General features: G+C 50.2%; 1 protein-coding gene across 2 annotated transcripts in view; it reads left to right on the top strand.

Annotated features, from left to right (window-relative positions):
• The window catches only part of TBCD (tubulin folding cofactor D), a 176,604-nt gene that overhangs the window by 75,596 nt on the left and 73,086 nt on the right, over positions 1 to 27,922 (top strand). For both annotated transcript variants that reach the window (XM_027081141.1, XM_027081142.1), the window contains one exon: positions 25,004 to 25,160. In XM_027081141.1, the coding sequence (XP_026936942.1) occupies positions 25,004 to 25,160 (157 nt within the window). The remainder of the gene's footprint in view (positions 1 to 25,003; positions 25,161 to 27,922) is intronic.

Raw genomic sequence — 27,922 nt, forward strand, 5'->3', positions numbered from 1 at the left:
GCCGCGTGGCCGCGTGCTGCCGCGGGAATGGCCTGCATGCCCTCGCGCGGCCCTTTTCTTCTCTTTTCAAATAAGTAAGGCACTTAATTTGTGACCTAGGGCCTCCCCCTCCCCTTCAGCTGCTTGCTATTGAGTCTGTGGCTGTCTCCCTGCTCTCGGAGGGACTGCAGGTTCGGGTGTGGGAATAGGGAGAGGGGTGTGTGCTGCGTGGGCACGGGTGCCAGGGTGGGCCTGCCAGGCTAGATGCTGTTTTAGTTTTTTTTTCTTTTAAGGCTTAAGATTTTACTTGGCTTTACCTTCATATTGAATTTTAAAAAAAGTGTTTTAGTTACTTTTGTCTAAATTAAACATCCACATAATTTAGAGAGTGAAAAAATAGTTCTGAATCTTGTCACAAAAGAACAGCAGTTCCTGCTGTTCCCCTCGCCTTTTGCTGGTAATGAGCCACCCAAAGCAGATGGCTTAAAAAAACTACCATTTTATGATCTCGAGATTTTGTGGGTCAAGAGTCTGGTTTGTGCCGGGCGAGCCTTGCATCCTGTGGCGTTAGTGGGCACTCACCTGCCTCGTATCCTGGGGGAGTGGCGGGGCTCTCCTCTTCCCTTTAGTTTCACTCCAGAGGCCTCTCCAGGATGGTGATCAGTCTTAACTCCGTGTGGGACTCAGAGCGCAAGGCAGAAGCTTCCAGTCTTCCGAGAGGCTAGGCAGAGAACCGTCCCAGCACCGTGGTGTCACACTTGGCTCCCAGGTTTGAGGGAGGGGATGGGCCCCACCTCTCAGTGGGAGGGTGTCAGCTGGCTGCTCCCCTCCCATCCTCCCTGCCAGGAGCCCCACTTGAACCTTTTCTTAGCTGAGGATTTTGGTATTTACTTCGTTGATTCCAAATAATATTACTCTGTTGCCAGTTTTGTTCCCTCCACCCCCCTCACTGCTCCCAGTTTCCCGTGTTGTCTGTTGACTTGCTTTTATGGGAAATGAGAATGTAGCTCTTTGGCCCCTCTGCCTCCACGCCTGCCTTCCCCGTCATCTGAGATTTCCTCTACTTCTTTCCTGAATCGGAAGCCAGGCTTCCTGGATCCCATGTTGTCCTCTCTCTTGGGTTGATCTTTTGTTTGGATATGAGGCACAGCCCTTTTGTAGGCCCCTGAGAAAGAATGCAAGAGAGGGGAATCTTTGGAGACCCTGAATGATTGAAAGGGTCTTTCTTCTACCCTTCTTCCTGGTTGATAGTCTGGCTGGGTATAGAAGCCTAGGCCAGAAAGCATTTACTGTCAGTGTTTTGAAAGTGATCTAGCTTTCAGCGCTGCTGCTGAAAAGTTTGTTGTGATTCGGATCCCTGACTCTTTACCCCCAACATTTTTAATTTTTTTTATTTCTGGCTGTGCTGGGGCTTCGTTTCTCTGCGAGGGCTTTCTCTAGTTGCGGCAAGCGAGGCCTACTCTTCATCGTGGTGCGCGGGCCTCTCACTATCGCGGCCTCTCCTGTTGCGGAGCACAGGCTCCAGATGCGCAGGCTCAGTAGTTGTGTCTCACGGGCCTAGTTGCTCCGTGGCATGTGGAATCCTCCCAGACCAGGGCTCGAACCCGTGTCCCCTGCATTGGCAGGCAGATTCTCAACCACTGCGCCACCAGATAAGCCCCCTGGCAGGAGTTCTTTAGACCCAACCAAGTTGTCAATTACTTGCCGCGCAGTCTTAATTTGGATGTTTGGTGGTCGTCTGGGTGGATCTTTTCAAGTCCAAAGAGATAGAGCAATAGGAGAATGAGAAAGACTGAGGGGGAAAAGCCTTGGCCTCAGTGCGCTTCTTCATGGCCAGAGAACTGGTCTCTGCCAGACCCTGCAGGCGACGTCAGCTGCCACTTAACGGGCTACTTGAATCTACATGGCTCAGGATAAGTCCCAGCCGCCCTTCAGAGGGGAGCCATAGCCCAGTAGGCGGATCGAGATTATGGCCTTGGAGGCCCCGCATTGGGTGCCAGAAAAGATGTTGCAGGAAAGAGAGTGGGGTGCGAGAGGATGGTCACATCCCAAGTCATGTCTGAGTCCCTGGGATGGCTGCCAAGTGTGGGTTCTTGGCTTTGTGCAGGCAAGAATTCAAGAGCAAGACATAGTAAAGTGAAAGAAGGTTTATTCAGGGAGATACACACTCCATAGAGTGTGGGCCATCTTGGAAGGCAAGAGGCCTCCCCCAACATTTTAATATGAAAAATTTCAAACATACAGATAAGTTGTGAGAATTTGACAGTGAATGCTCAGACACCCAGCGCTGGTTATGCAGTGAACATTTTCCTCTGCCCTACCACACTCATGGCTCTCCACATTCCCTCGCCTTATCCACGCATCGATCCATCTCAAGTATGTGCTGCATTTCAGAGTCAGTGACAGACATCACTCACTTTACCCCTGAACCCCTTAGGCTTGTTATTAACTGTTCACACGTCTTCTTTTAAAGGTAGAATTCACATGTGATGGGGGCACAGATCCCAAGAATACCATTCCCTGAGTCCTGAGCATACCCCCCGCTGGGAAGTGGCGCATTATGATCACCCCACCCGGAAGCAGCCGCTGGCTGGATTTTCTTCCTTCATAGATTAGTTTTACCTATTGTAGAATTTTGTATAAATGGTGATTCCCTGATTCTCCACATGCCACTGCTTCTCTCCTGCAGGCTCTTTTCTCTGTCCTCAGTGTTCTCATTTTCCTTAGCTTTCTCTTCGACCCTTCTTTTAAGTATTTCTATTCTGCTATTATTATTTTTGGGTTCCAAGAGTTCATGCTGGTTCTCTAAGTGTTCCTTCCTTAGTATCTTATTCTTAGGTAGTAGTTGCAATAGCTTCTCTTATTTCTCTGAGGATTTTTTTTTTTTTCGCGGTACGCAGGCCTCTCACCGCTGTGGCCTCTCCCGCTGTGGAGCACAGGCTCTGGACGCGCAGGCTCAGTGGCCATGGCTCACGGGCCCAGCCACTCCGCGGCACGTGGGCCCAGACCGGGGCACGAACCCGCGTCTGCTGCATCGGCAGGCGGACTCTCAACCGCTGTGCCACCAGGGAAGCCCTCTCTGAGGATTTTAATGATGTTTTTTTGGGCAGGTAGTGTGGTTCTCCCTGTAGTCTCCATTTTGTTCACAAAGGTTTTCTGTTTTCAGTGTGACCCCTCCTTCACCTGCTTGCCATCGCCAGAAAGAGTTCACTCTCTTGCAGGGGTGGGTGGGGGGTGGTTAGGCACTTATTGAGTGTTTACTAGGTATAAGGTCTTGTGCTAAATAAGCATTCTATCAGTGTTAATCCGTTTAATCACTGCAACAACTCTTCACAATGGGAACTGTCAGCCTGATTTGCAGAGTCAAGCAGCACAGAGAGGTTAAGTAACTTGGCCGAGGTCACCCAGCCTGAAGGACGACAGAGCAGAGTCCTAGAGGCAGTGGGAAGGTTGCACTGGGAGAGGGATGGTCGTGTCTGAGTTGGATCGGGGACTTGTGCTCTGTGGCTGCTGCCAAGACACTCGAGTCTTGGCTCTGTTCTTTCGTCCTCCTGTTACTTGGAGCAGTTATCTGACCTGGGCGTCAGCCTTCCCCTCCGTAGAAAGTACCTTGGAGGCCTCTACTCATGGGTTTTCTTTGGAACCTGATGGGTTAATTACGACATCCCACCGAATTGCATTTGTCTGCTGGGAATGATATGCGTCACAGAACAAAACATCTTTGATGAAGGTAGCAGATTGCTTATACTTTTGACCTTACAAGTAAATACAAGTTAGTTTTAATTTTAATTGTTAGCACTCCTTTTGGGGTGCAGCATCCAGAGGAAAGGAAAAGGAAATGAAAACTCTACAGAAGATTCAAGGCATCATTTCAGTTTCTCTAATTTTGGTTGTTGTTAGAGACAGTAAGTCCTAAGCAGCTGCTGAGATGGCATTTGTTAAGTTCTTGAGACGAACACACGTTCTGAAAGGTCCTGTCCTCATGGCGCCGGGGAGGGCCCCTGAGGAGGGGAGCAGGGGATGGTTCCTGAGGCTGAGGGGCACCTAGCTGCCCAGACTGTCTCTCAGGGTCTCCCCTGAGACGTGAGCTCCACCTTCGTGGGTCACGTGAGATGTGGTGGGGCTCAGGCCAGCAGGCAGGATGCTGCTCCCCTGGGGGGACGTGGGTGGTGGGACTGCTGGAGGGCAGGGCACCTGTGTCTTTCATGGCAGCTTACACTCATGCACGTGCACACGAGTACACACACTTGCTCACTAGGCCTTTGTTCATTGGTTGGAGAACGAGTACGGGGGACGAGGACAGACACTGTCCCCTGCTGCCCCCCGCCCTGTGCTGACCACCCTGCCCCGCACCCACTCCTGCTTTGCGCCTCAGGCCCGTGTGCTCATCAGGGTCCCTCGACTATAATTCGTTTCCAGTTGGGGCCCCAGAGGGAGCAGCCTGTCCAGGGGCACTGGTCCTGAGGTGGCCCCACTTTGGGCCCCTCCTGCTTGGTTCCTCTCCCTGGGACCTGCGTTGTTCCCACGTCCTCCTTTCTGCCTGCGTCTTGGTGCCGAGCTCTGCTGCTGGCATTTGGCCTCTGTGTCTTGGTCAAGGCAGGATCTTTCTGAAGATAGAGGGGAGGCCCTGCCCTGGAGGGTCCTGCCGCTTTCCTGGGCTCTCTTCTGGCCCTGCAGCCTGTCTGCTCGTCGGCTCCCGCCCCAGACTTGTGCTGCTCAGAGGTGCCGGCAGTGGGGCGGGGGGACTGTTGTCCTGGTATAGTCCGCGTGTGCCGGGAGGCTGCCCCCACGGGCCCCGCAGGTGGCTGGCGCCTGGGACCTCGCTCGAGCTGAGCTTGGTCTGTGCCGGGGCTGGGCTTGAGCCCACCAGGCCCTCAGGGTCCTCCCCTGTTGCACATGTGAGAGCTGGGCCCATGAGACCAAGCGTGGGGAGCATGGGGCACACGCCAGCTGAGCCGGGAGCTGGAACCATGGTCGTCTTTCTCAGGTGATGTACTTGGTTTCTCATTAAAAAAAAAAAAACCCTGAGGGTATCAATCTATTTTTGCTTATCAAACAGTTGAAAAATAGAAATGAAAGTAGAGTTTATTTAGCTGTCTGATGAGGCAGGCCAAGGGGTGTGAGAGTGTTCGGGGAAAGTTTTATTTTTGGACGTTTCCCTTCCTTTGATGATGAAGCAGAGGAATTCATTTGTAACTTGAAGTCTGAGATGTGTAATACATTACTTGAATTTTGATTTGCTTATTATTCTAGTAATGCCACTATTTGAATATTTATGTAACTGGAACTACTTTATGTTTCGGAGGGGAACACACCGGCCTCCTTCCCGCCAGGCTGTCCAGTGTCAGGTGGGGCTGCCGGTTTCAGTGTGTGTGGCCTGTGGGCAGCGTTAGTGCCTGCAGCTCCAGTGCCTGCAGCTTCCGCGACTCCTCCCCAATGACGCCTTCCCCCAGGGAGGTGTGGAACCTAGCAGAGCTGAGCTGGACCCGGGGCTCCTCCTGGCTCGGGAAGCCGCTTGGGGGCCAGGACGGGGAAGGGGTTCTGCTTTGGACAGGGTCTTGGAGCCCAGTGTGATCTGGGCTGTGGCTTCTGTGTCTGAAGTGAAACTTGAAACCGTGAGCTCTGGCTTGTTTTGTCTTTGGCTGGGAGACTGATTCAGGTTTGTGACCTTGGGCCAAGATTAGAGGGTTCCCACAGCTTTCCTCACCTCTTCCCCTCTGTCTGCCTGACAGTATCATGCCTGTGTTTCAGGGTCCTCACTCATCCCTCCTTGGGCTGGTTACGGTTTTCCAGGGGCAGGTCATGTGGCACTCTATCTCCTTTTATTGAATTTGTATGTATGTATGTATGTATTTATTCATTAAATTAAAAACATCTTTTTTTTGGCCATGCCACGTGGCTTGTGGGATCTTAGTTTCCTGACCAGGGATTGAACACGTGCTCCCTGCTTGTAGAAGTGCGGAGTCCTAACCACTGACTGCCATGGAATTCCCTGAATTTGTATTTAAAAGGTGCTTTTTACCTGTCATCTCTGGATATGTTCACAACCACGTGTAGAAGTTACTTGGTTAAAGTAAACAGGACAAGGAGAAAAATTAGCACACAGACTTTTTTTTTTGTCTCATGCTACAAATAACGTCAGTGAAAACATAGCAATAAAAGAGCCGTGAACAGACTAAAGACAGTGAGGGCAGGCCCCCTTCGTTCCCTTGTTCTGCTTGACTCCGGCTGCCGACCCTCGTGTGTGGTGTCGCAAAGCTCCGCTGGCTGGGCTCGCTTCCCGAGCTAGGCCCCCAAGGTCACTGTCGAAAGCCATCCACAGCATGAATCTTTTTCCCTTTTGTTTCCAGACCTTGTTTTGGTTCTTTTTCAAATCTTCCTCTTTTCTTTACCATGGTTTCCATTCCTCTTTTTATGTGTTTAATATTCTAGGCCTGTATTTCCGATATTGTCTTTTAGGTTCTGTTTTTTGTCCACAGTGCTTGGGCTTCTGATCCTTTTGTGGTGTCTGCAGACTCTCCCTCATGTGTGTGCTTTTCTTGTGTAATTTTACATTGACTGCCTTTTACTCCACCTGTTTTGAGGCAGCTGGTTACGATGCTTGTCCAGGACTCAGGGGACAGCCTGGAGCAGGCTTCCTGTGAGTCCCTCAGCCTGGGCTCATCCCCGTCAAGGTGGTGCACATAGCCCTGGGGCTTTGACTCCTCGTGAAACTTGAGGCTGTGAGAAGCAGAAATCAGTAGGGTTGCAGGGATAAGTGGACGAATCTGGTGTCCTCCTGAGAGCTCAGAACACCTCTCTTGATTGCTGACAGTTCATTTATGAAATAGAATAGTGGGAGGAAATAGAATAGCAGGGAGCCTTGTGTCTAAGACTTAGACAACAGAAAAACAGGCCTGATTCTGTGGGTTTGTGTAGGGCTCTGCAGCTGTGGTTGAGGGGCTGCAATCTTAAGACACAGAGGAATATTTACAAATGCTGCACGTTTACTAGTAAGGTCATAAAACAAGTCTCAAGAAATTTCAGAGAACCACTGGTGTACAGACTACATTTTTTGACCACAAGCAATAAAATTAAAAGTCAGATACAGAAGGATAAAGGTATGATGTGAATTTTTAGTTTGAAAATATATGGATTTCTAAATAACACATGAATCAAAGAAGAAATCCCAATAGAAATTTTATAATAAAAATTTAAAGGTAAACATGAACAGTAACAAAATTATTATGTATCAGAACTCTCAAGATGCAGCTAGTAGTGTACTTACAGGGAAATTTAAAACCTTAAGCAGGAGTTGTGAAACTATGGCCCGCGGGCCCAAGCTGGCCTTGGCCTGTTTTTGTATGGCCTTGGAGCCAAGAATGGTTTCTCCTTTTTTCAACATTGTTTTAAAAAAAAGAAAAGGGAAGCAGCCAGTGGTCTGCAAAGCCTGAATGCTTGGGCTCTGGCCCTTTGTAGAAACTGCTGCTGACCCTTCCTCCCCTGCCGCCCCAGAATATTGTAAGAGAAGAAAGGCTCAAACTGCCAAGGAAGGAGTGAGGGAAGAGGTGGGGAGACAGTGAGGGGAGCATGAGAAATGAGTGAGGGAGAAGACACAGGTCTACAAGGATCAACAGCCAAAAGGCCTACCAAAGAGAGAGACTGAGAGACTTCCGGCTTATTGACAGAGCAGGAGGGGACGCATATAAATAATAGTAAGACCATCCAGATGGGGGCTGTGAGACAGGTCCTGTGGAGAATAAAAGCCACATGTCCAGAATATCTTTTGCTGATAACTTTGATAGCTCAGACAAAATAGACAGTCCTAGAAAAATATAACTTACCAAAATTGACCCCGGTAGAGGTAGAAAGGTAACTTATCTGTGCTTTGGTATCCTTCTTGATGAATTGGGATAATAACTACCTATCTATGAGGTTTTAAAAATAGGTCTGTTGAGATATAATTTATATTCCGTATGGTTCACGTATTTAAAGTGTACAAATCAATGGCTTTTATTCACAGAGTTGTGCAACCATCACCACAATCGATTCTAGAACATTTCATTACCCCAAAAGGAACCCCATGCCCCTCAGCTGTCACCTGAAACCTCCATCCTCCTCAGTGCTGCACAACTACTAATCTACCTTCTATCACTATGGATTTGCCTATTCTAGTTGTTTCTGATAAATAGAATCATATAGCATGTGGTCCTTTGTGACTGGCTTCTTTCACTTGGCATGATGTTTTCAAGGTTCATCCATGTTGTAAGCAAGCGCGTGTCAGTATTTCATTTCATTTTTTGGCCGAAGAATACTCCACAGTATGGTTTGCTAGGGCTGCCATAACAAAGTACCCAGACTGAGTGGCTTAAACAACAGAAATTTATCCTCTCAGTTTTGGAGGCTGGATGTCCTGAGATCAAGGTGCTGGCAGGATTGTTTCTTTCAAGGCCTTTCTCCTTGACTTGCAGATGGCCACCTTCCTGCTGTGTCTTCGCGTGGTCCTACCTTTGGTCTGTGTCTGTGTCCTGAGCGCCTCTTATAAGGACAGCAGCCCTGTTGGATTTGGGCTCACCCGGGTAGTCTTATTTTACCTTAATTACCTCTTTAAAAGCCCCATCTCCAGATACAGTCCCATTATGAGGTATTAGGACTTGAGACTAAAACATGTGAATTTGGGGTACACAATTCGGCTCATAAGGACCGACCACATTTTGTTTATCCATGTGTCAGCTAATGGAGATTTGGCTGCTGTGAGTATGCTGCTGCTTTACGTTCCTGCTGGCAGGGCATGGGTTCCAGTTTCCCCGCACTCTTACCAGCACCTGTCATTTTCCATTTTTTAAAAAATTATAACCAACCTAGTGGGTATCTGATTATGGCTTTGATTTGCATTTCCCTAATGACTAATAATGTTGAGCATCTTTTCATATACTTGTTGGCCATTTGTGTATCTCTGGAGAAATGTCTGTTGAAGTCCTTTGCCCATTTTTAAATTGGGTTGTTTGTCTTTTTGTTGTTGGGCTGTATGAGCTCTTTGTATATTCTGGATTCTAGACCCTTATCAGGTAGACAGTTTGCAAATATTTTCACCAATTTTCACCAATTCTGTGGTTGTGTATTTTTCTTGATCTTATATTGTGTCATTTTTGATGTAAAAATTTCACTTTTTTTTTTGGCCGCACTGCGAGGTTTGCAGGATCTTAGCTCCCTGACCAGGGATTAAACCCCTGCCCTCGGCAGTGAAGGTGCGGAAGTTCAACCACTGGACACCAGGGAATTCCCTCACCATTGTTTTTTTTTTTGGTCGCACCACAAGGCATGTGGGATCTTAGTTCCCCGACCAGGGATCAAACCTGCGCCCGCTGCATTGGAAGCGTGGCGTCTTAACCACTGGACTGCCAAAGAAATCCCCCTTACCATTGTTTTAATTCTTTCATATGAGTTCTTTTTACGTGTGCAGTTTTTGGGTGTGAATGTGTATTTGTATATGTACATATACACACACGCACGTGTATGGGTTTTTAAAGGGTATCTTTAATTTTTTTGTTTTTAAATATTTGATACTTCTTTAATTAGAATTGAGATTGTTTATGAAAGAATTTGTAGTTTGATGAAAGAAGTATTATGCATTTCTAAGTGGTATGTGTTTAGAATTTATACTTAACACATGTATAGAAGCCATGCAAATTACAAAACATCCTGTATAATATGGCTTTACCTATGTTATATTTAAGATTTGAAATTCATAGTTTGGGTCAAAACTAAGATTGTGACATTTATGAATATAAAGTGATTTGGTTGTGTGTTATATACAGTGTGCTCAGAAAGTAATGTCTGTCCACATAGTTCATTATTTTAGACATGTTGATAATATTTATGCTATTTTAATGGAAAATCTTTTTCTGGATTTATTAATGAGAAACCTTGCTACCTGGGAAAACCCTTTGCCTACTAAAGTAATTTATTTCTATACCTCCCTAATTTTATCATCTGTTTCCTGCTAGCAGCAGGCCCATTTGGTGTTTAAAGTCCAGTGCAGGTTGGCCGACTTGACTGGGGAGTTACTTACACAGGAAAGACAGCTAGAGGGTCCATTTCATTTGAATTTCACGTCTGCTCATGAAAGTAGCGTGTTAGCAGGTCTCCTGGTGACACATCTGGGTGGGCATGTGGCCCCAGGATCAGGTTGGTATAGTGTGCTTGGGGTGAGGTAGCCGTGCCCTCTCCGTGCTGCCCCACGCCCCCTGCCCCCATGGGTGAGGCTGCCTGGTGCACAGTGGCTCTCGCTGCCAAAGGAACCCCCTGGGCGCTTCCCTACCTGGCCCCCACCGTGAAAGCCGTGGGGCTGCTGCTCTGCCTTATACGCTGGTGGGGCCCTGGTCCCAGGCTTCAGGAAGTGAGGCTGCAGGAGCGCCCTGGGGAGCAGCCCAGCGGTCACTCCAGGAGAAGACGCACCGGCCTGATTTCTTGCGTGGCAGGCCAGCCCCTGCTGCAGGGTTCTCTGCTTGCCCTGTGCTTGGGTGCTGTGGGAGTCGAAGTGTAGCCCTGAGGTGGGTCCAGATCTTTGCGGGGGTGCAGCGGGCAGCAGGGAGGTGCTTGGGGGCTGAAGAAGTGAGGATGGAGCTCTGCCTGGGCTGTGTCATCGGGAGAGGCCCGTGGTGGTGGGGGGGACCTGCCATTTTCTGGACAAAGGGAGGATGAGGCCACACTCTGCCCCTACCTGGTGGGACCTCTCCCTGCTGTGCAGGCATAGCTATGCCTGAGGGTCTGCGTCACCCTGGGAGGTCAGTGTGGGAGGTCACTGGGGCAGGTCAGGCAGCTTGGCTGTGAAAGATCCTCGGCCTGTGGTTAGAAGTCTGCCATCCACACTCCCCTGTCCCAGCTGTCCAAGGCAGTGACCTGGGTGGTGAGATTAGAGAAGAAAACTTCAGAGAACTTGGCCCCAGCCAGGCGTGGGCGTGTCATCAATCAAATACGAGTGGCCTGTTGTCTAACATTCACCCTTCTTCCTCGTCCTGGCCATCTGACCTTGGGCCGCACGTCTGGTCCAGTGACTCTCAGCTCGGTGAGGTGGGTTCTCCTGCAGCATGGTCCTCCAAGCCTGCCAGTCCTGACATTTGTGCCATGGACACTCTTGGGGCCAGTGGAGGTCTGGGCACTGCTGCAGGGAATCCAAGGCTGTGAGTCAGTGGCAGAACAGGTCCCTGACTTCCTGGTTAAGCCTCTAATTCTCCGGAGCGCTTGTTTTTGCTTCTTTCAAGTTGTTGTACTTGGGCCACTCTGTCATCAGCTGTGGCCGTTTCCTGCGCCAGCGGCACAGCCGAGCTCCCCTCCCCCGTCCCGCCCCCTCACGTGGCCTTGGACAAAGAGACAGGACGGACAGGCACTGGTCCCCTGGTGCTGTGTCCTAGGCGGAGCGCAGAGGGATGGAAAGAGCCTTTGTTATCTCTCCCTGAGGAGGGTCGTTCAGAGATCACGAGAGTTTAATTTGACAAGAACCATTACCTAGGTGGCTTGACAAGAAAGTTCTGACAGAGAACGTAGACTAAGGCTGGGCAGGCCCCTTGGGGAGCCAGCACCCAGTGTGACAGCTGAGAACCAGGAGATGCTCCGGCTTTGCGGGGACTGAGAAAGTGGGAAACATTTGTGTCAGCCGAGGGCGGGGCCTCCTCCTGGGGGTTCAGGCTGCCCCCATGGGAGTTCACATCTCACCTCAGTTCTGCGGTGGTGGGAGAGCTTTGTCCCCTAGTCCTGGCCCCTGGGACACACGGTGGGCACCTGGACCAGGTGTGGGCGACATCAGTGGGATGGGTTCGTGCCTGTGTTTTCCCAGTGACAGCTTCCCCTGGGTTCACTTGGCGTCCTCTAGTTCGAATTTAATAAACCACAGCCGGGTGAGGAGAGAGCCCCTGTTCGATGGCATCGCTCCAGGCGCCGTGGGGCTGCTCGTCACCGCTGGTGATGAGGTGACAGCTGCTCATGCATAGCCCTGACTCAGCGGGAAGTGTGTGCTGCGGCCGCAGGCTCTTCAGGGCGGGTGGCCCCGGGTTGGGTCCAGTGGGGATGAGGCTCGGGGGCCGCCCGCTCCCTTCTCCTGGGAGGCTCTTCCTCCTCGCAGATCGGGGGAGGCCTGTCGGGGACTTAGAAGGAGTAGAATGTTTTGATGTTAGAGAAACTGAAAATTTGGGTTTTCAGGGTTGAAAAAATTAAAAGGGAGTCTATCAGTAGAAGGTTGTATTTTTCTGAGGATTATTTCTAAGCAGTTTTATTTGACTTTTAGTGCAGTGGGGTGATGTTGTGATGTTCAGCTTAGGAACTGTTTGCCAGCCGAGAGCTAGATTAAGGCACTTGGTTCCCACCGTGGCCAAGGAATCAGTTACCTGCGGAGGTTTCTAAACATCCAGGCAGCCACCCCAGGCCTGGGGGCCCTCCTTAGTAGATCTTCTCAGCAGGCAGTCTCGCCTTGTGCTGCGGCTCTTCTGCTCCTTCAGAGTGGCTGGGACGTGGGGGCAGGTCGCCCGGATGGAGAGTAGCTGCTTGCTTTCACATGCTCCCTCTTTGGGAGGCTTGTTAACGTAGTTGGAGAAGTGAGGATTGGACCTTAATCTCTTCCTGTGACTTCCCAGTAGCCCAGGGGCTGGTGGTGAGAGAACCAGACCGCGGTCCCACCTGTCCCTGTCCTTGTATCGTCCACAAAGTGTCCAGGCACTCACCTTACTCCCAGACCAAATGCGTGGTCACAGTTTCTTTAGGCTAGGTGATAGGTGGGCGAGGGAAGGGGGAAAGAGGTTTTCCTCCAAAAGTTTTAGACTCTGTTGTTTGTATACGTAAAATTTGGAGAAGCTGAAAGATTACTGATGGTAAGTATATTTCAAAGGGGGGTAGAGAGGGCTTCCCTGGTGGCGCAGTGATTGAGAGTCTGCCTGCCGATGCAGGGGACGCGGGTTCGTGCCTCGGTCCGGGAGGATCCCACGTGCCGCGGAGCGGCTGGGCCCGTGAGCCGTGGCCGCTGGGCCTGCTCATCCGGAGCCTGTGCTCCGCAACGGGAGAGGCCACAGCGGTGAGAGGCCCGCGTACCACAAAAAAAAAAAAAGGGGGGGGGGGGGTAGAGAGGTATCTATTATCCTTCAGTTATAAAGAAGATTATGCTTGTGTGAAACATTAGGGAAATGTTTCCAGGAGGGATGGCTTAAGCAGTTTAAAAAATTGCGAGGGATGTGTGTCGTTGGAGAAAGAAGGAGAAACACTCTGATTCACTCAGAACATTTTTACCTGCTGTGTGCAAGGCAGTGTGCTAGATGGTGTGGGTGGGAGGCTGCTCTGGGGGCTGTGCTCCAACTGCTCTCCACATGCTGGCACTCTGATGCCTGCCTGGACCACCTTGACGGGAGGAAGGGCGTGGTTCGGGGCGGGGGACCCTCACTCAAGGGGAGGTGTGGTCCTCAAGCCTTTCAAATGCCGGTTCACAGTCAGGGACAGGTCAGTGAGCTAACATAGCACCATCAGGATTAAACAGAGAAATGTCTCTGTCATGTACACATCACAGTTTTCAATGCTGGAAATGTTCCTTGAGTCTGTTCTTAGGAGCATCTTTTTTTTTTTGGGTGGTACGCGGGCCTCTCACTGTTGTGGCCTCTCCCGTTGCGGAGCACAGGCTCTGGACGCGCAGGCTCAGCGGCCATGGCTCGCAGGCCCAGCCACTCCACGGCATGTGGGATCTTCCCGGACCGAGGCACGAACCCGTGTCCCCTGCATCGGCAGGCGGACTCTCAACCACTGCGCCACCAGGGAAGCCCCTTAGGAGCATCTTAAATGAAGTGAATGCTGCACGGTGTCCTTCCTCTTCCCGTGGAGTCTTCTTCATGGGCTCGTTTCTTGGAGAGAAAGACGAGGAACCTTCCATGTGCCTTTTAACTTCACTTGCTCTTCCAGGTCTCTGTGAAGGGGTCCAGCATCTTGATTTCATGGAAAGTGCAGTTTGTCCTCAGAATATAAAACCTATTATGTCCTATGCCAATGTCTACCCGGGACATTGTCCTCACTGCTGTTGTCCACCTGTCTTTGCTCACCTTCTGCGGTGGGTACACTTCCTGTCCTTCTTCAGTAGTTCTTTGAGCACCCGAGTGTGCTGATGGGGCAGATGGCCCTGTGAGTGCTCCCTGATGGAGGTCCAGCTATCGGTTCCTGTTCTGGCCTGCTTGGAACCAGCTGGCCCCCGGAGGGTGGCTGTGGGGAAGCCCTGTCGATTTGTCCTGTTGTCTGTTTATTACTCAGTGAGTGGTGGTGGCAGAGGGTGCAGGTTGTCCTGTTTCTGGGCCTGGGGGTAGGGAATTCGGGGACCCCATGATTTCCGTTTCCTCCTTGGAGGCCTCTCGTCCCTCCTGAAGGCTCAGTTGCTCAGTCTCTCATATTTGCCTCATGTTCAGCGTCATCTTCATAGCACATGGAAATTGTGTTTCATTTCAAGGGACCGGCAGCTCATTTCCCCTGCGCCAGAGAACTAGTACTGTAGAGGTCATCTCTTTACTCACAGCCGGCCTCACCACGGTCAGAAGTGCCAGCCAGCACTGAGTTGTCTCACGGTGTACAGACCCATCATGCCACTCCTTGGGATGACCACACGTCAGCCGTCCAGGGGGCGAGGCATGGTGGGGACGTGGGCACAGACCTGGACCAGGAGGAGGTCAACTGCCAGGCCACACTGGTTGGCTGGAAAGTCAACCCCTGACCTCAGTCACGACAAGTTAAAGATCTTAACCCCCTGAAGTCCTGGGGTGGGGCCTCCGCAGTAGCACCCTGGGGGGACCGGCCTCTGGAGGGAGCCACCGCTGTCCTCTTGGATGGTTATTGTACCCAAGAGAGGAGGTGCTTTTGCTTATGTTCTATCTTAACATGTTGGTGTATTTTAATTGATTTTTTTTTAAAAAAGATGTGAGATTGTCTCTTAAAATAGGAAAGATACTTGTTCAGGTTATTTTACAAGTGACATTAAAAGTGACATGTAAAAATTAATTATTTAAAGAAAAGCACTCTCCTGACTGAGGTCTTTATTTAAAGTTTTGGACACCTGGGCTCATGTGAAGTGTGTGTTTTCGGCATTGTGTCCCACGAAGAAGGTCGAGTAAACTGGCTGAGCACCTTGAGCCCAAGGTTACTCGAAGGGTTACTTGGAACCAGCTGGTTTAGAACGGTTTGTTTCTGTACCGGGTAGACACCAGATATTTATTATAAACAGTCTAACCAGGAGTTCCCGTGGAAAGTGTACCTGCTCGTCCAGCCTCGTGGAAACTCACCACGGCAGTCACAGTGGCATTTCCTGTATTGGGCACTTGCTTTGACTTTCAGTACCTTCCTTAAACCTCTTTGGAGCCCAGGGAGCTGAAGGGGAGGAAAGACGTGCCCGATCTCACCTGGGTGGATGCTGTGGTAGCAGCGACAAGGAATCCATGGCCTCAAAGGTTGTCAGCCATCCGGCTTTATTGGCATTCTGTCATGGCCACCCCCAAGGGTGAGGGGGGGGAACCACTGTGGGCTGGGTGGGGTACCCGCTTGGGGTGGGGTGGGCTGCTGTGGGCTGGAGGAGGACCCCTGTGTTGTGGTGGGGGGCTTACCTTCTGTCTTTCTGTCACCTCAACTGGTGTCAGATCTTTTGTTTTTTAAATTTCTTTTTTTAAAAAAATTTATTTTTTGGTTGCATTGGGTCTTTGTTGCTGCGCGTGGGCTTTCTCTAGCTGCGGCGAGTGGGGGCTACTCTTGGTTGCGGTGCACAGGCTTCTCACTGTGGTGGCTTCTCTTGTTGTGGAACACGGGCCCTAGAGCGCATGGGCTTCAGTAGTTGTGGCACGCGGGCTCTAGAGCACAGGCTCGGTAGTTGTGTCGCGCGGGCTTAGTTGCTCTGCGGCATGTGGGATCTTCCCAGACCAGGGCTTGAACCTGTGTCCCCTGCATTGGCAGGCAGGTTCGTAACCACTGCGCCGCCAGGGAAGTCCTTTTGTTTTTGGTAGTTCATATTTATTTTTTTATTGAAGTATAGTTGATTTACACTGTTGTATTAATTTCTGCTGTGCAGCAAAGTGATTTGCTTATACATGTACATACATTCTTTTTTTTTAATATTCTTTCCCGTTATGGTTTATCATAGGATATTGACTATAGTTCCCTGTGCTATACAGTAGGACCTTGTTTATCCATTCCGTGTATAATAGCTTACATCTGCTAACCGCAACCTCCTACTCCATCCCTCCCCCAACCCCCTCTCCCAACCCCCTCTCCCCTGGTAACCCCAAGTCTGCTCTCTGTGTTTGTGAATCTGTTTCTGTTTTGTAGATAGGTTCATGTGTGTCATCTTTTAGATTCCACATATAAGTGACGTCATGCTAATTTTCTCTGTATCATTCCAGTTTTAGTATATATACTGCTGAAGTGAGCACACAGGTCGTTTTAATGTTTACTCTTCTTTGATTTGTCCTCCTCTCTTCTCTGATCCATGTTCCACGTAGGAATGGTTTCTAAATGGAGTAAATGTGTTTGATGTTGAGAAGGATCAGTGCCCCCTGAATAGTGGAAAAGTGTGGAACCATATTTTAAAGTGTTGTATTGTCTTTTTTAATCATCGTGAGGATCATGTGTGTTCATTATGGACACTTGGGACAGTGACATAAAGAAGCAGCTAAGGAAACCTGGAATCTTGCTGCCTGGAGATCAGCCCTGTTGATGTTGTGGCAGATGGGGGTCGTGAGCATGAGTGATCTGGGGCTCTCTCAGTGTGATGCATGGGCTGGCTATGCAGTCCAAGTCCTGGGCTGTCCCTCTCTGCCTCAGTTCCCCACCTCTCAAGGTTAGTTGGACAAGGGCCTGGCCCAGAGTGAGTACTTATTGTCACTGGTTTCAGCACACGAGCCATTGACTAAGTATAGTGTACTTGGGGGTTCTGAGTGTCCTCCTGTCATTTAATATTATTTTGGGTGGCAGTTTGAGTTGCATTGAATGGTTCTGTTGTATTTAATCACCTCCCATTCCCCCTCCCCGTTATAGCAGGGCTTTATTTCTGCTGTTTCAAACCATGGTCGCAGCAGTGCGGCTCTCGTGACAACTTGGGGGCGCTCCCCGGGAGGCCCAGGCACACAGGCTCAGGCCCGTCTGACTGCAGAGCTGCCCTCACCACTTTGTTACTTGCTCCTCCTGAGTCCATGGTGAGTGGCTTGAGCATAGACCAGTGCCTGCACTGTCTCCTCAGGACAGGTGTCTGGCAATGGACTTGTTAGTTCAGGGTCAGCTTGTAGGCGTTCTGCCCACAGCCCTGTGCGTGGGTCAAGGTGGGTCATGGCCACATGGCCTGCTGCATCAACATGCATGTCTGGGGATTTCGTTGAAAGTCAGGTTCTGTCCGTGTGATCTTCAGAAATGGCTCTCTTGTCCTCATTTTCAACATTCACATTTTTTCAACTTTCTTCATCCGCTGTTTCTCCTCTTTTTAGGTTGGGATGTTCGTATGATATATGTGAACTCCTTACATGTATTTGCCATCCCATCTTTATCCATTATACCACATTTACGTCGTTTGTTATTTGCTTTAAAAGTTTAAGTGTATTGATCTACTGAGGTTTGAGATGCTTTATGCAGGAATATTTGCTAATCACTTCCTTTGAGCAGGTGATGTGGCAGGAACTGCCCTGTACACCGAGGGGATAGGGCACAATCAGATGGAAGAGTAGGTGCTTCTTGTTTGCCTCAGTATTGCTTTGTGATTGTGTTAAGCATTTCAGAAGGTCCTGCCCTCAGGCAAGACTTTTCCGGCTAAAACAGTAACTTAACTTCCTTCTGTCTTGCCTTGTGTTTCTCTTGTGAGGAGAGTCCTTATCTTGGCTAAATATGCATCACAGTAATGGCTGTACCCACTTAGCCTGGACTGTGGGCTTCACTGTGGGGGGAACTTGTGTTTTCACAGCACCTGGTGAGAGAGCGTCTGTTCCTGGCTTCTCGACAGCTGAGCCTTGGCTCTGAGCCACAGCACTGTGGGCAGTGGTGGCGGGGGTCTTGTTCATAGGGAGGATGCGTGGGAGGGCTCTTGGACCAGCACAGCCATGTGACTTTCTGTGGAAAGGGAGAGGGCTTCATGGATGCTCCCACTGTGGCAGGTGAGTGTGCTTCAGGCACCTGGGGGAGAGTGTAACCAGGGGCCCACCCCAAACCGCACAGGATGCTGCTAAGATCCCGTTCCGTTATGTGCTGTGGAGACGAGCCCTGGCTGGGGTCTCCCAGTGTCTGTGGGGCGGGGGTCCTTCACCCTCCAAGGAAGGCCAGCATGCAAGTCTGAGTGGTTGGTGCTGTGGCTGGCAGTGCTGCCCACAGGTCAGCTAAGGGCCTTTGGGAGTTTTTCAGATGTCCTGTGGGAACCGAAAACTACATGTCTGTGGAACCAGATTTTCTGTCCGTCATTTCCTCTCCCCCAGCAAATGCAACATATTTTTTTCTGAGCAAGTTGGACTGCATTCTTTAGGAAGGTATGATGGCTGTTTGTACTGGTGGATGAAGTAGAAGTTCTGCGGTGATGGCCACACCTGCTCCCGGGAAACTGGTACTTTCCTGGGCTCAGACTCTGGGCAAGCAGGTTCGTGGTCTGAATGTTGGCTCCCCAGACAGCGCCATCATGTGGCCAGGCTCAGAGGCATCTCGGGAGACTCAGCCAAGTGTATCCCGGGAGATGTTATTCTAGGGCGTGTTGGGAGATTTGGCCCAGTGCATCCTGGGAGATATCATTCTAGTGCATCTCAGGAGACATGGCCCAGTGATCCTGGGAGACTTGGCCCCATGCAGTGATATTCCTTATGTGATGAGTTTGTTTTTAAATTAGTATAATTCATTACTTATCAAAACACATAGCTTCTGTGCTGGCTGTATGATGATTTTTTTGTGGATGCTCAAAGTACACTGGGTTCCTACTGACCTCTGGAGATGTGCATTTGTAAGCCTTGCAAGTGGGGACTTGGTGCTCTGAGGGTTAAGTCGATTCTCTCACCTGGAGGCTGCTTTGTCCTTAGGCGATTGGTGTTAGACAAATGACATGCTGTCTAGAGAGAAGGGTATTTAAATTACATTGCTGGACTCTGGGTTGCCAAAAGGAAGCCCTCTGGGGAATCTTATATATTTGACATGTATTTGCAGTGTGTAATTGGAACCGTGAGAAAGGTCTTTGTTCAGTGCTATTGAAGAGTTTTCTGTATTTTAAACCTGTTGGATCTGGAAAGAGTTGTTAGTTTTTGAATCCTTTTCTCTGATAATGACTTCTTATAAAAGTTTAGGGCAAAGACTATTTCTACGTCATATACCACCTTCTCCCCCAAAGCTCTGTGATCGCTCAGTACCCTGCATGGACTGGGGCTGGTCTGTCTCTTGTCTTCCTGTCCCTGGATATCAGAGCTGGAAGCCCAGAGCATACTTTCGCACAGAAGAGGCTGGTGAAGGCCTGAGAGGTCGGGAGCAGCCATGGGCCTTTCCCAGGAGCAGCAGAAGCAGGCCCGACCCCGTCCTTCTACCCCTGGGGCACGGTACTTACTACCACCTTGGGATGAATTGGAGCCGAGAGCCCCACTTTCCAGTTTTCTTGTTGAAGAAATCCATCATCTTGCTTTCTCTCCTTCTGAGCTGTTTTACTTTATGAAAATCAAATTCCTTTCCAGTGACTGTGAGGCAGGTGTCCCACCGTTGCTGTCAGTGGCTGCATAGTCCCCTCTCTCAGACCCCAGTCCAGCAGCGAGGCCTGTGTTCGTTCCTGGCAGCACTTCTTCACCTGCACTTGGATCTCAGCACTAATGTTTGTGGCAGGTGTTATAAATGGGTCACTGGAGCTTTCGAGAGAAAGATTTTGAAACTGCCCGTGCCAAGGACTGGGGTGGGACTTGCCAGGGAGGCTTTGCCAGGCAGCTACAGCAGCATGGCCACATGGGTGGGCAGGGCTGGCAGTGAGACCCTGAGGCCCAGGCGGGCTTGGGTCTCTACTTCTCTGACCTAACTCTGTGGGAGGCTGCAGGAGGACACAGGGAAGTCCAGCGCCTTCATGTCGTTGGAGGGCCAGGCAGCTACCCAAGGACATCACATGCATATGTATGGGTGCCAGGGACCAAAGGTGGGGTTTGTGGGGGTCACCTTGCCACACAGAACTCAGAGCCCACGTTTCTCACCGATCTTTTCTCTCTCAAGTAGGGTTGAGCCCGAGTGCAGCATACGGCTCCCACTGCCCTCTCACAAACTGACCTTCTTCCATTCCTTGAGACAGAGAAGTGGATGGGCCGGAGAGCAGAGCCAAGGAGTCTGTGGAGCGAGTGAAGACTGGCACCTGGAGCCACACATGGGTGGTGGGTGCGCAGGTCCTGACCCTTGAGACAGAGCAGTGGGCCAGATGAGCCTATGGTTGGACCTCCTAGTCTCCCGATTTTCCCACCAATAAATGCCAGTCAGCCATGCGGGGGTCTCTGTTGTGCTGAGGCAGACGTCTATTAGTGGGTACAGATGACAGTGCGTGTCCTTTTCCTCGTGACTGGTCAGCCTCACGAGCCATCTCACAATTACTTGGGGTCAGGCTCCCCCAGCCACTCAGGGGGGCCTCAGAGGCAAGCAGGTTGAGGGTGGGGCCATGTCCCTGTGGAGGTGGACTTCTCCCTGGGGGCCCTGAGCATTTCTCAGTGTAGTAGTTGGGTGCGACGTCCACCTGAAGTAGAAGTGGACAGTACTGACCGCTGTCATTCATAGTTGTCTATTTTGAAATTGATTTTGTCCAATGGACGGATAAATTGGGACTCAGCAGTTAGCATCCAGATTTCCCTCAGGCTATAGAGTTGCTGAACAATCTTCCCCAGAAGTGTCTGGGCAGCTGGGTAAAGTGGCGGTTTTAGAGAATCTGGGGCGGCAGTGACAGCGAGTTTATGCGATGCTTCCCCTCAAGGTGCCACAGCCTGTTAGTTTTGACGTGCATTGGGCCATGAATGGGCTACGCTCTTAACACAGAGAGTGAATATGAACAACACTAGGAAACTAGGAGTAATTCCAGGTAAACTAGAACTTTTCCAGGTAAGACAAATGAAGACCAATTTGAAGCATTACAGATTTGGTTTAGTTCAAGTTTGGATAATAATTTTTAAATCGCTAATTAGATTTAACTACTTTATCTGAAACAGTTGTGGTAGTGTCCTCTGGTTTGGTTTGGCATTTATACATGCTCCGTGAGTCTTTTTATTTTTTATTTTATTTTATTGAAGTATAGTTGATTTACAATGTCATGTTAGTTTCAGGTGTACAGCCCAGTGATTCAGATATATATATATATATATATATATTATATATACATTCTTTTTCAGATTCTTTTCCCCTAAAAGTTATTATAAAATATTGAGTATAGTTCCCTGTGCTATACGGTAGATAACTTTGTTGGTTATCTGTTTTATATAAAGTAGTGTGTATATGTTAATCCCAAGCTCCTAATTTGTCCCTCCCTCCTTTCCCCTTTGGTAGCCATAAGTTTGTGTTCTATGTCCGTGGGTCTATTTCTGTTTTGTAAATAAGTTCATTTGTACTATTTTTCAGATTCCACATGTAAGTGATATCATATATTTGTCTTTCTATGTCTGACTTACTTCACTTTATATGATCATCTCTAGGTCCATCCACGTTGCTGCCAGTGGCATTATTGCATTCTTTTTTATGACTGAGTAATATTCCATTGTGTATATGTACACTACCTCTTCTTTATTCATTCCTCTGTTGTTGGACATTAAGATGGCTTCTGTGCCTTGGCTGTTATAAATAGTGCTTCAGTGAACATTGGGTATACATGCTCTGTGAGTCTTAACTGTATGCTTCAGTTTTAGGAGGTAGACAAAGAGGGACAGGTACTCTTTCAGAAAGCTGAGCTTAGTTCCTGGTGTGCTGACTGGCGGAGGCAGACCCTTGTTAGCTTCAGTGGCTCCTGCTCAGGGAAGTTTGCCTGGTGCTCCCAGGGTATGATGCCAGGCAGAGAGGGCTCCGGGGGCTTTGCAGGTGGGAGGGGTGGCATGCACCTGGTTGTGGCCAAGACAGATGCGAGGCCAGTGGGGAATTGGTGTAGTGGCCCTGGGGCACTCACGAGAGGGAGCCATGGACAGCTTGGGCTCTGCTGTGCTGAGGTGAGTCACTAGGCTGACCAGAGGCTGAGGCTGGTAGTGGTCCAGCAGTGATGGAGGGGCTGGGCAGGGAGATGCTGGACCAGAGTGAAGGGGTCCTCTGCAGAGGTGTGGCTGCTATGGGTGGGGTAGGCCTTGACTGGACACAGGGAAGCAAGGAGGGGCAGCCCTGGGATGACCACTGTGCCCTGAACTGTGCCCCAGAGGGGCATGGGCCACTGGCTGACATGGGATGTGTGGGTGAGATGGGCTTTGTTTCAGACGTTGTGGAATTTGAGGGGCCTTTGCATATCCCGTGTGGGGTGTTGTACTGCCATTGGGTTGAAGACATGAGAACTTGGCAAGAGAGTGGCTCCATGTTTAGAGTCCTCAGCCTGCACAGAGGAGGAATAAGGCCAGCTCCAGGCGTGAGTGACCTTGGTGTCCACAGCGTGGGTGCCCGGCCAGAACTTTGAGTGCAGGTGCCCTTGCGGTGCTGCTAACATTGAGGAAACATGTTCTTGAGGTCCTCAGTCCTGGTTGAGATGCATATAACTGATAACACAATGTCTGAGATTTTTATTTTGGAGTACATTTATTTTGTGTAATTTCAAGTAAATTTATGTGAACATTTACAAATCTTATTAAAAGTAATCATCATATGTATACAAAATAAATGGTACAGAATCAAATCTATTTTTTGTTGCTCTCTATGGAGAATCAAAAGTCTTTAGATGCAAAAGGCAGAGGGGACATTTGTATATAATATTCATAGTTCTGCCATTGTTTCTTTTGATTCTTTGCCTAAGACTGTTTCTAGGTACATTTCTTTGGAAGATAATTTCTGATGATAGTTGCATGTGCAAATAATTGGTGCTTCATTTTTCTTAAATCCGTACCTTGAGTGTCTTTTCTCAGACTGCAGATTACAGCAGAGAGAGAAGATAGAGAAGAGAGAATTGAGGTGCCCAGACCCAGGGGAGATCCCAGTCCAGATGTGCCTGAGAGGGTGGGGCTGCTGCAGGGAGGGCTGGGCCCCTCTGGCTGTGCCTTTGGTCACTTGGTGCATTTTGTGACCCTGTCCGTCTCACCGCTGGCTCTCTGGCTCTTTCTTTGTTCGCTTTGTTCAGTGGTTGATCTCCCCTGCTGTCTTATGCATAGACCTTCACACGCTCACACCAGTTCATGCACGTGAGAATCGTGCATGATTTGTCTGGGCACCACCTGCCCCACATGGGACGCTGCCATGTTCCAGTTCTACCCTGGACATCTCTCGCTGTGTCTGCAACATGTGGCCTGAGGGGTGGTGCTGCTGAGACAGGGAGACTCTGGCCGTGTGCACAGATAGAAGAATGTGCTCCCACCCCTGGCCTCCCGGGGGGCGTGGGCTCTGTACCTGTCCGTCCACTGTTGTGCTCGGTGGCCCAGTGTTGGATGGTGATCCACGGAAGCGGTTCTGCCCTGGTGCCCGGGAGCTGGCATGTGCGGCCACGCCATCTTCTCAGAACAGATACTCATTTTCACTTTATTTTTATTTATTTATTTTTTATTTTTGTGGTATGCGGGCCACTCACTGTTGTGGCCTCTCCCGTTGCGGAGCACAGGCTCTGGACGCGCAGGCTCAGCGGCCATGGCTCATGGGCCCAGTCGCTCCGCAACATGTGGGATCTTCCCGGACCGGGGCACGAACCCGTGTCCCCTGCATCGGCAGGCGGACTCTCAACCACTGCGCCACCAGGGAAGCCTTCATTTTCACTTTTAATACTTCTCTAAACACTGTGGGAGCTGTTTAGTGTGCTTTATGGCAGCATCGTTGTCTGTTTTGAATCAGTATATTGAACTGATGTTCAGTCTTCAGCATGTTCTTTCAGAGAATTTCATTGAGTGTGATTTAAAAAAATTAATACTCTACCTTTGAATTGTTAGTTAAAAATTTTCTGAGGGTTATTTCTATTACATTTTACTATTATAATCCTTTTAAGAGGTTTTAAACAATTGTTCATTTATAAAATTAATTCAGTACCTTTATACTTTTAAAACCCTATGCATGAGTGTTTTGTATTTTCTTTTTAAGTACATGTCTCTAATAAGCAAACCTTTCCCAAATACTTGAAATACATGAATCTGATAAATTTAATAGGTAAATACAGTACAATTTCAGCTCCCTTAAACATTACAGTGCTTTTACCATGTGTCTTAAATTCTCTCATCTCTTTATAAAATCAAAAATTACATGTGCACTATTAAAAACTCAGTGAGACATTTTAAAATGGAACCAGAAGGACAATCTGTATGTACTTCAAATTACTTTAAATATCACAGGTGTTTTAGGTAAGTAAATGTATCTGGGTTATCCCTGGAGTTAGCACAGAATGACCATGGGCTTTGCTTTGTCACCCTAGTTCTTAGCCCTAAAGCTCGGTGAGGTCACAGATGCCCTCTGAGCAGAGCTAGGACACCTGTGTAACGGGGTCTCCTACCTCCGAGCTTGCTCACCAGCTGGTAACTGCTTTGCGGCTGAACTAGAAGCCCGTCTATCGTTCGTGGTCCCCTTGACAGCAGGACTCCAGGGTCCGGTGTCCTCTGGATCAGATACTCTTTCCTCATCAGAAGGTGTCCCAGGTGGTGCTGCTCACCCTCGTCTTGCTCCCGTGAAATGCCAGCCCTTTCCCTTGCTGCTGGTGGCCTCTGTGTCCCTTTGTGTCTCCTTGGGCCCAGCAGCGTCCCTTTGGTGGGCCCCGCAGGCATGTCCGTGCCGTTCTCTAGGAGTTTTGGGGCAACTTTTGAGAAATGTTTTCACCTGCCTCTCTGGGGCTGAGGTGCCAGCAGGGTTGTGGTACAGTAGGTGCGGCGTCTTTGGAGCTGAGTGCTGCTTTGGCTGCATCATGGTCTCTGTCTCCCATGTGCAGTTGTCACCGTGATCCTGAAGGCGCTGACATACGAGGAGAAGCGGGGCGCCTGCAGCGTGGGCTCCAACGTCAGGGACGCCGCCTGCTATGTGTGCTGGGCCTTCGCACGGGCCTACGAGCCTCAGGAACTGAAGCCCTTCGTGGCCGCAATCTCAAGGTAAAGCCTGTTAAATGATTTTCCAATCACTGTGGAGGAGTGACAGCATTGGCTCGCCTGCTTCACTGTCTGCACCTGTGCAGTGAAAACCAGCTCAGCCTCACAAGGCTGGAAAAATACATTTCCCCTGGTTTCCTGGACAGAGCAGTGAGGGCAGCAGGCTGTGCCACCCGCGTGGGCCTGAGCCCTACTTTTAGGATCCTGTGTTTGTGCCCTGGAAAATTCAAAACAGATGTGTCCTCAGTATAGTGATGTTGTGAGTTAATTTTTTCCCTGTCTCCTGTTGGACTGGAGTCCCTTTGACGTGAAAAGGGAGGTCAGGTCTCTGCTTCTGGTTGTTGATTAAGAAGTTGGAGGAGGTGGCTAAGCATGGCGGCAGCCTCTGGGTTAGTCATGGTTGTAACACTGATCCGATGGCTTTTCCTAGGAGATGGATTGCAACATTGTTCTCAGGTCCTGGAGGCCGCCTGCCACGAAGGAGGTGCCGTGAAAAGAGCAGGAGACCCCCCAGGTCTCAAAGCATCCGCACGGCAACTCTGTCCTGACATCATCCTCCTCCGGTCCACGCATCGGGTCCCTCCCACCTTCTGAGCGCCAGCTGGGCCTGGGGGAAAGCCGTGAGGGCATGGGCCACTCTAGGGTCTGGAGAGGGTCCTCAGACCTGTTTACTGCTCCGGATGCGTGGCCAGGCTGTATTTCTCAGTCTTTACCCTCACGCGAAGGAGGAGCCTACAGAGCAGCTTGAGGATTCTGACCCCTGCTTAGGGAGACGCACTGCTTCCCAGGAGGTTGTAAAGGTGTCTGACCCCTTCCGGTCCTGTCCATCCTTGGGAGGGGACAGGTGGGGTGGGAGGGCAGTAGGCTTGTGGAGGTACCGTGGCCTGAGGCCTGGCTGCGGAGACCAGGCTGCCTGTGCCTTTGTCCCTTGTTCCTGCCCTCGGGCGTGCGTTCCCCACTCTCTCATTGCTCTGCAAACGGGAGATCGTTTGCTGTTTAATGCAGCTTCAGGGAAGGCGCTGCCTACTGCTTTCTTGTTCTGCTCCTCCGCTTTTTGGAAGTTGCTTCTGTAACTAGAGAATGAAGCAAAGAAGTGTGTTTTGCTCATTGTTTACATCGGCAGTCACAGGATGATGAACCCTTAGTTGGGTGCTGTCTCATTCAGTGTCACGGCTTCCCACTCCTCCAAGGACGCTTGCCTGGAGCTAAGCCAGACCTGGCTCTGCAAATGCCACGCTGCCTCTGCCAGAAGCAGATGTGGGGGAATCTGGCTCCAAATGTTCATTCCCATTTCAGAGTTAAACCATCCCGACAAGGCTTCTTTTTTCAGTTTAACCTTTGTGGCTGAGAGCTTGGAAGGTTTCAGGAACTTGGGCCCCTGCTTTCTCCAGGGACTCTCTTTGGTTCAGCCCAATGGGAGAAGCATTGCCAAGGGCTGAAGGGTCAGTAGAGGCATTGGGCCCAGAGGTGGGCAGCCCCCACTCACCACGTCCTCTGCTTCGGGGAGAAGCTTCTCATTGCCCCGTAGGTGAGAACGTCAGAGTCACAAGACCTCGTCACCAACTTGGAGAGAAATAGGGTCCTGAGTCCTGCTGTCCCTGCTGGCATACGTGGACCAGAGAGCAGGGTTCTGTGCTGGCCCTGGGCTTGGGAAGGGAGCCTCTTTCACCCAAAAGCAGATGCCATTGCAATGCTAATCTCAGCAGTGGTTTTATAATGCAGAGTACCAGCCGGTGAGCAGAAGTGCTGGTAAGTGTTAAGCCTGGCCCTTGCTCACATGGCGTGACTGTCAATGTGGATTCCTGGTGTGGGCGGCCCTTCACATACTCCTGTCCAATTTTCCTGGAGGCTGAAGGGGCACCGGCACATCTTACTTCAGGGTGATGCCCTGTTATTCAGAAAAGGAAAGACCCCCTTTGGTGAGAGGGTTACTTCCTGGAGCTGGCGCCTGTTGGGAGAGGGCTTTGAAGAGACCAGCGACCCCGCTGGGTGGAGGCCTGTGCAGCCCACCTGTTGGACGAGGGTGATGCAGGTCTGCTTGCAGCTGAGGGGTAGGCTGAGCCCTACTGTGGGGCCCCCGAGGGAACTGGAATGTGAGGGGGACAGAGTGCAGGTGGGTGGTTAGGACACCGAGCTTTCTGAGCTGGGACTCATTTTAAATAGGGACAGATCACAGCTGCGTGTACTGGTGGCAGCGTCCGTCCGCAGAAACTCATGTGGTTCACCTGGGGCCTTTGATCTCCGTGGAGGCTGAATTTCCCTGACGTCTTGGATACACCCAAGCAATCACTGATGAGTTTACATACGCTGAAACCACCAGCTTGCAGGGGAGCCCAGAGACTCCTGCTTCACAGCCCTCTTAATTTACCCTGGAGTTAGTGCCTCATGGAGTTTCTGCTCAGAAAGGCCCCTCTTGTCCCCTTCCCCTGTGCCCATCCCAGGACTGGATCAGCAAGTGCCCGTTGGAGCCATGCCCGGCAGCTTTCTCAGTCCAGTTTGGCAGGTTCCGAGGGAGCCTGTGCTCCAGCCTTTCCTGGTCCATCTAGACAGCAGGCCCGGGGGGTGGAGCAGGCAGGCGGGCGGGCTGAAGGGTGAGTCACAGTGCCAGGTGAGTCTGCAGGACGCTGCGGGCGCTCGCTTCCCTGCCCCAGGAGTATCGGTTGGGGTGTGTCCTTTGAGATCAGCCTCCCTTGGTTTGTAATAAGTGACCACATTTTAATTGTCAGCTTTTAAGCCTGTTCATCCTGGCACATGATAAAATCGTG

Source organism: Aethalodelphis obliquidens, unplaced genomic scaffold (genome assembly GCF_003676395.1).
Source record: "Aethalodelphis obliquidens isolate GAN/ISIS:26980383/991018 unplaced genomic scaffold, ASM367639v1 scaffold44, whole genome shotgun sequence".
Taxonomy (NCBI): Eukaryota; Metazoa; Chordata; class Mammalia; order Artiodactyla; family Delphinidae; genus Aethalodelphis; species Aethalodelphis obliquidens.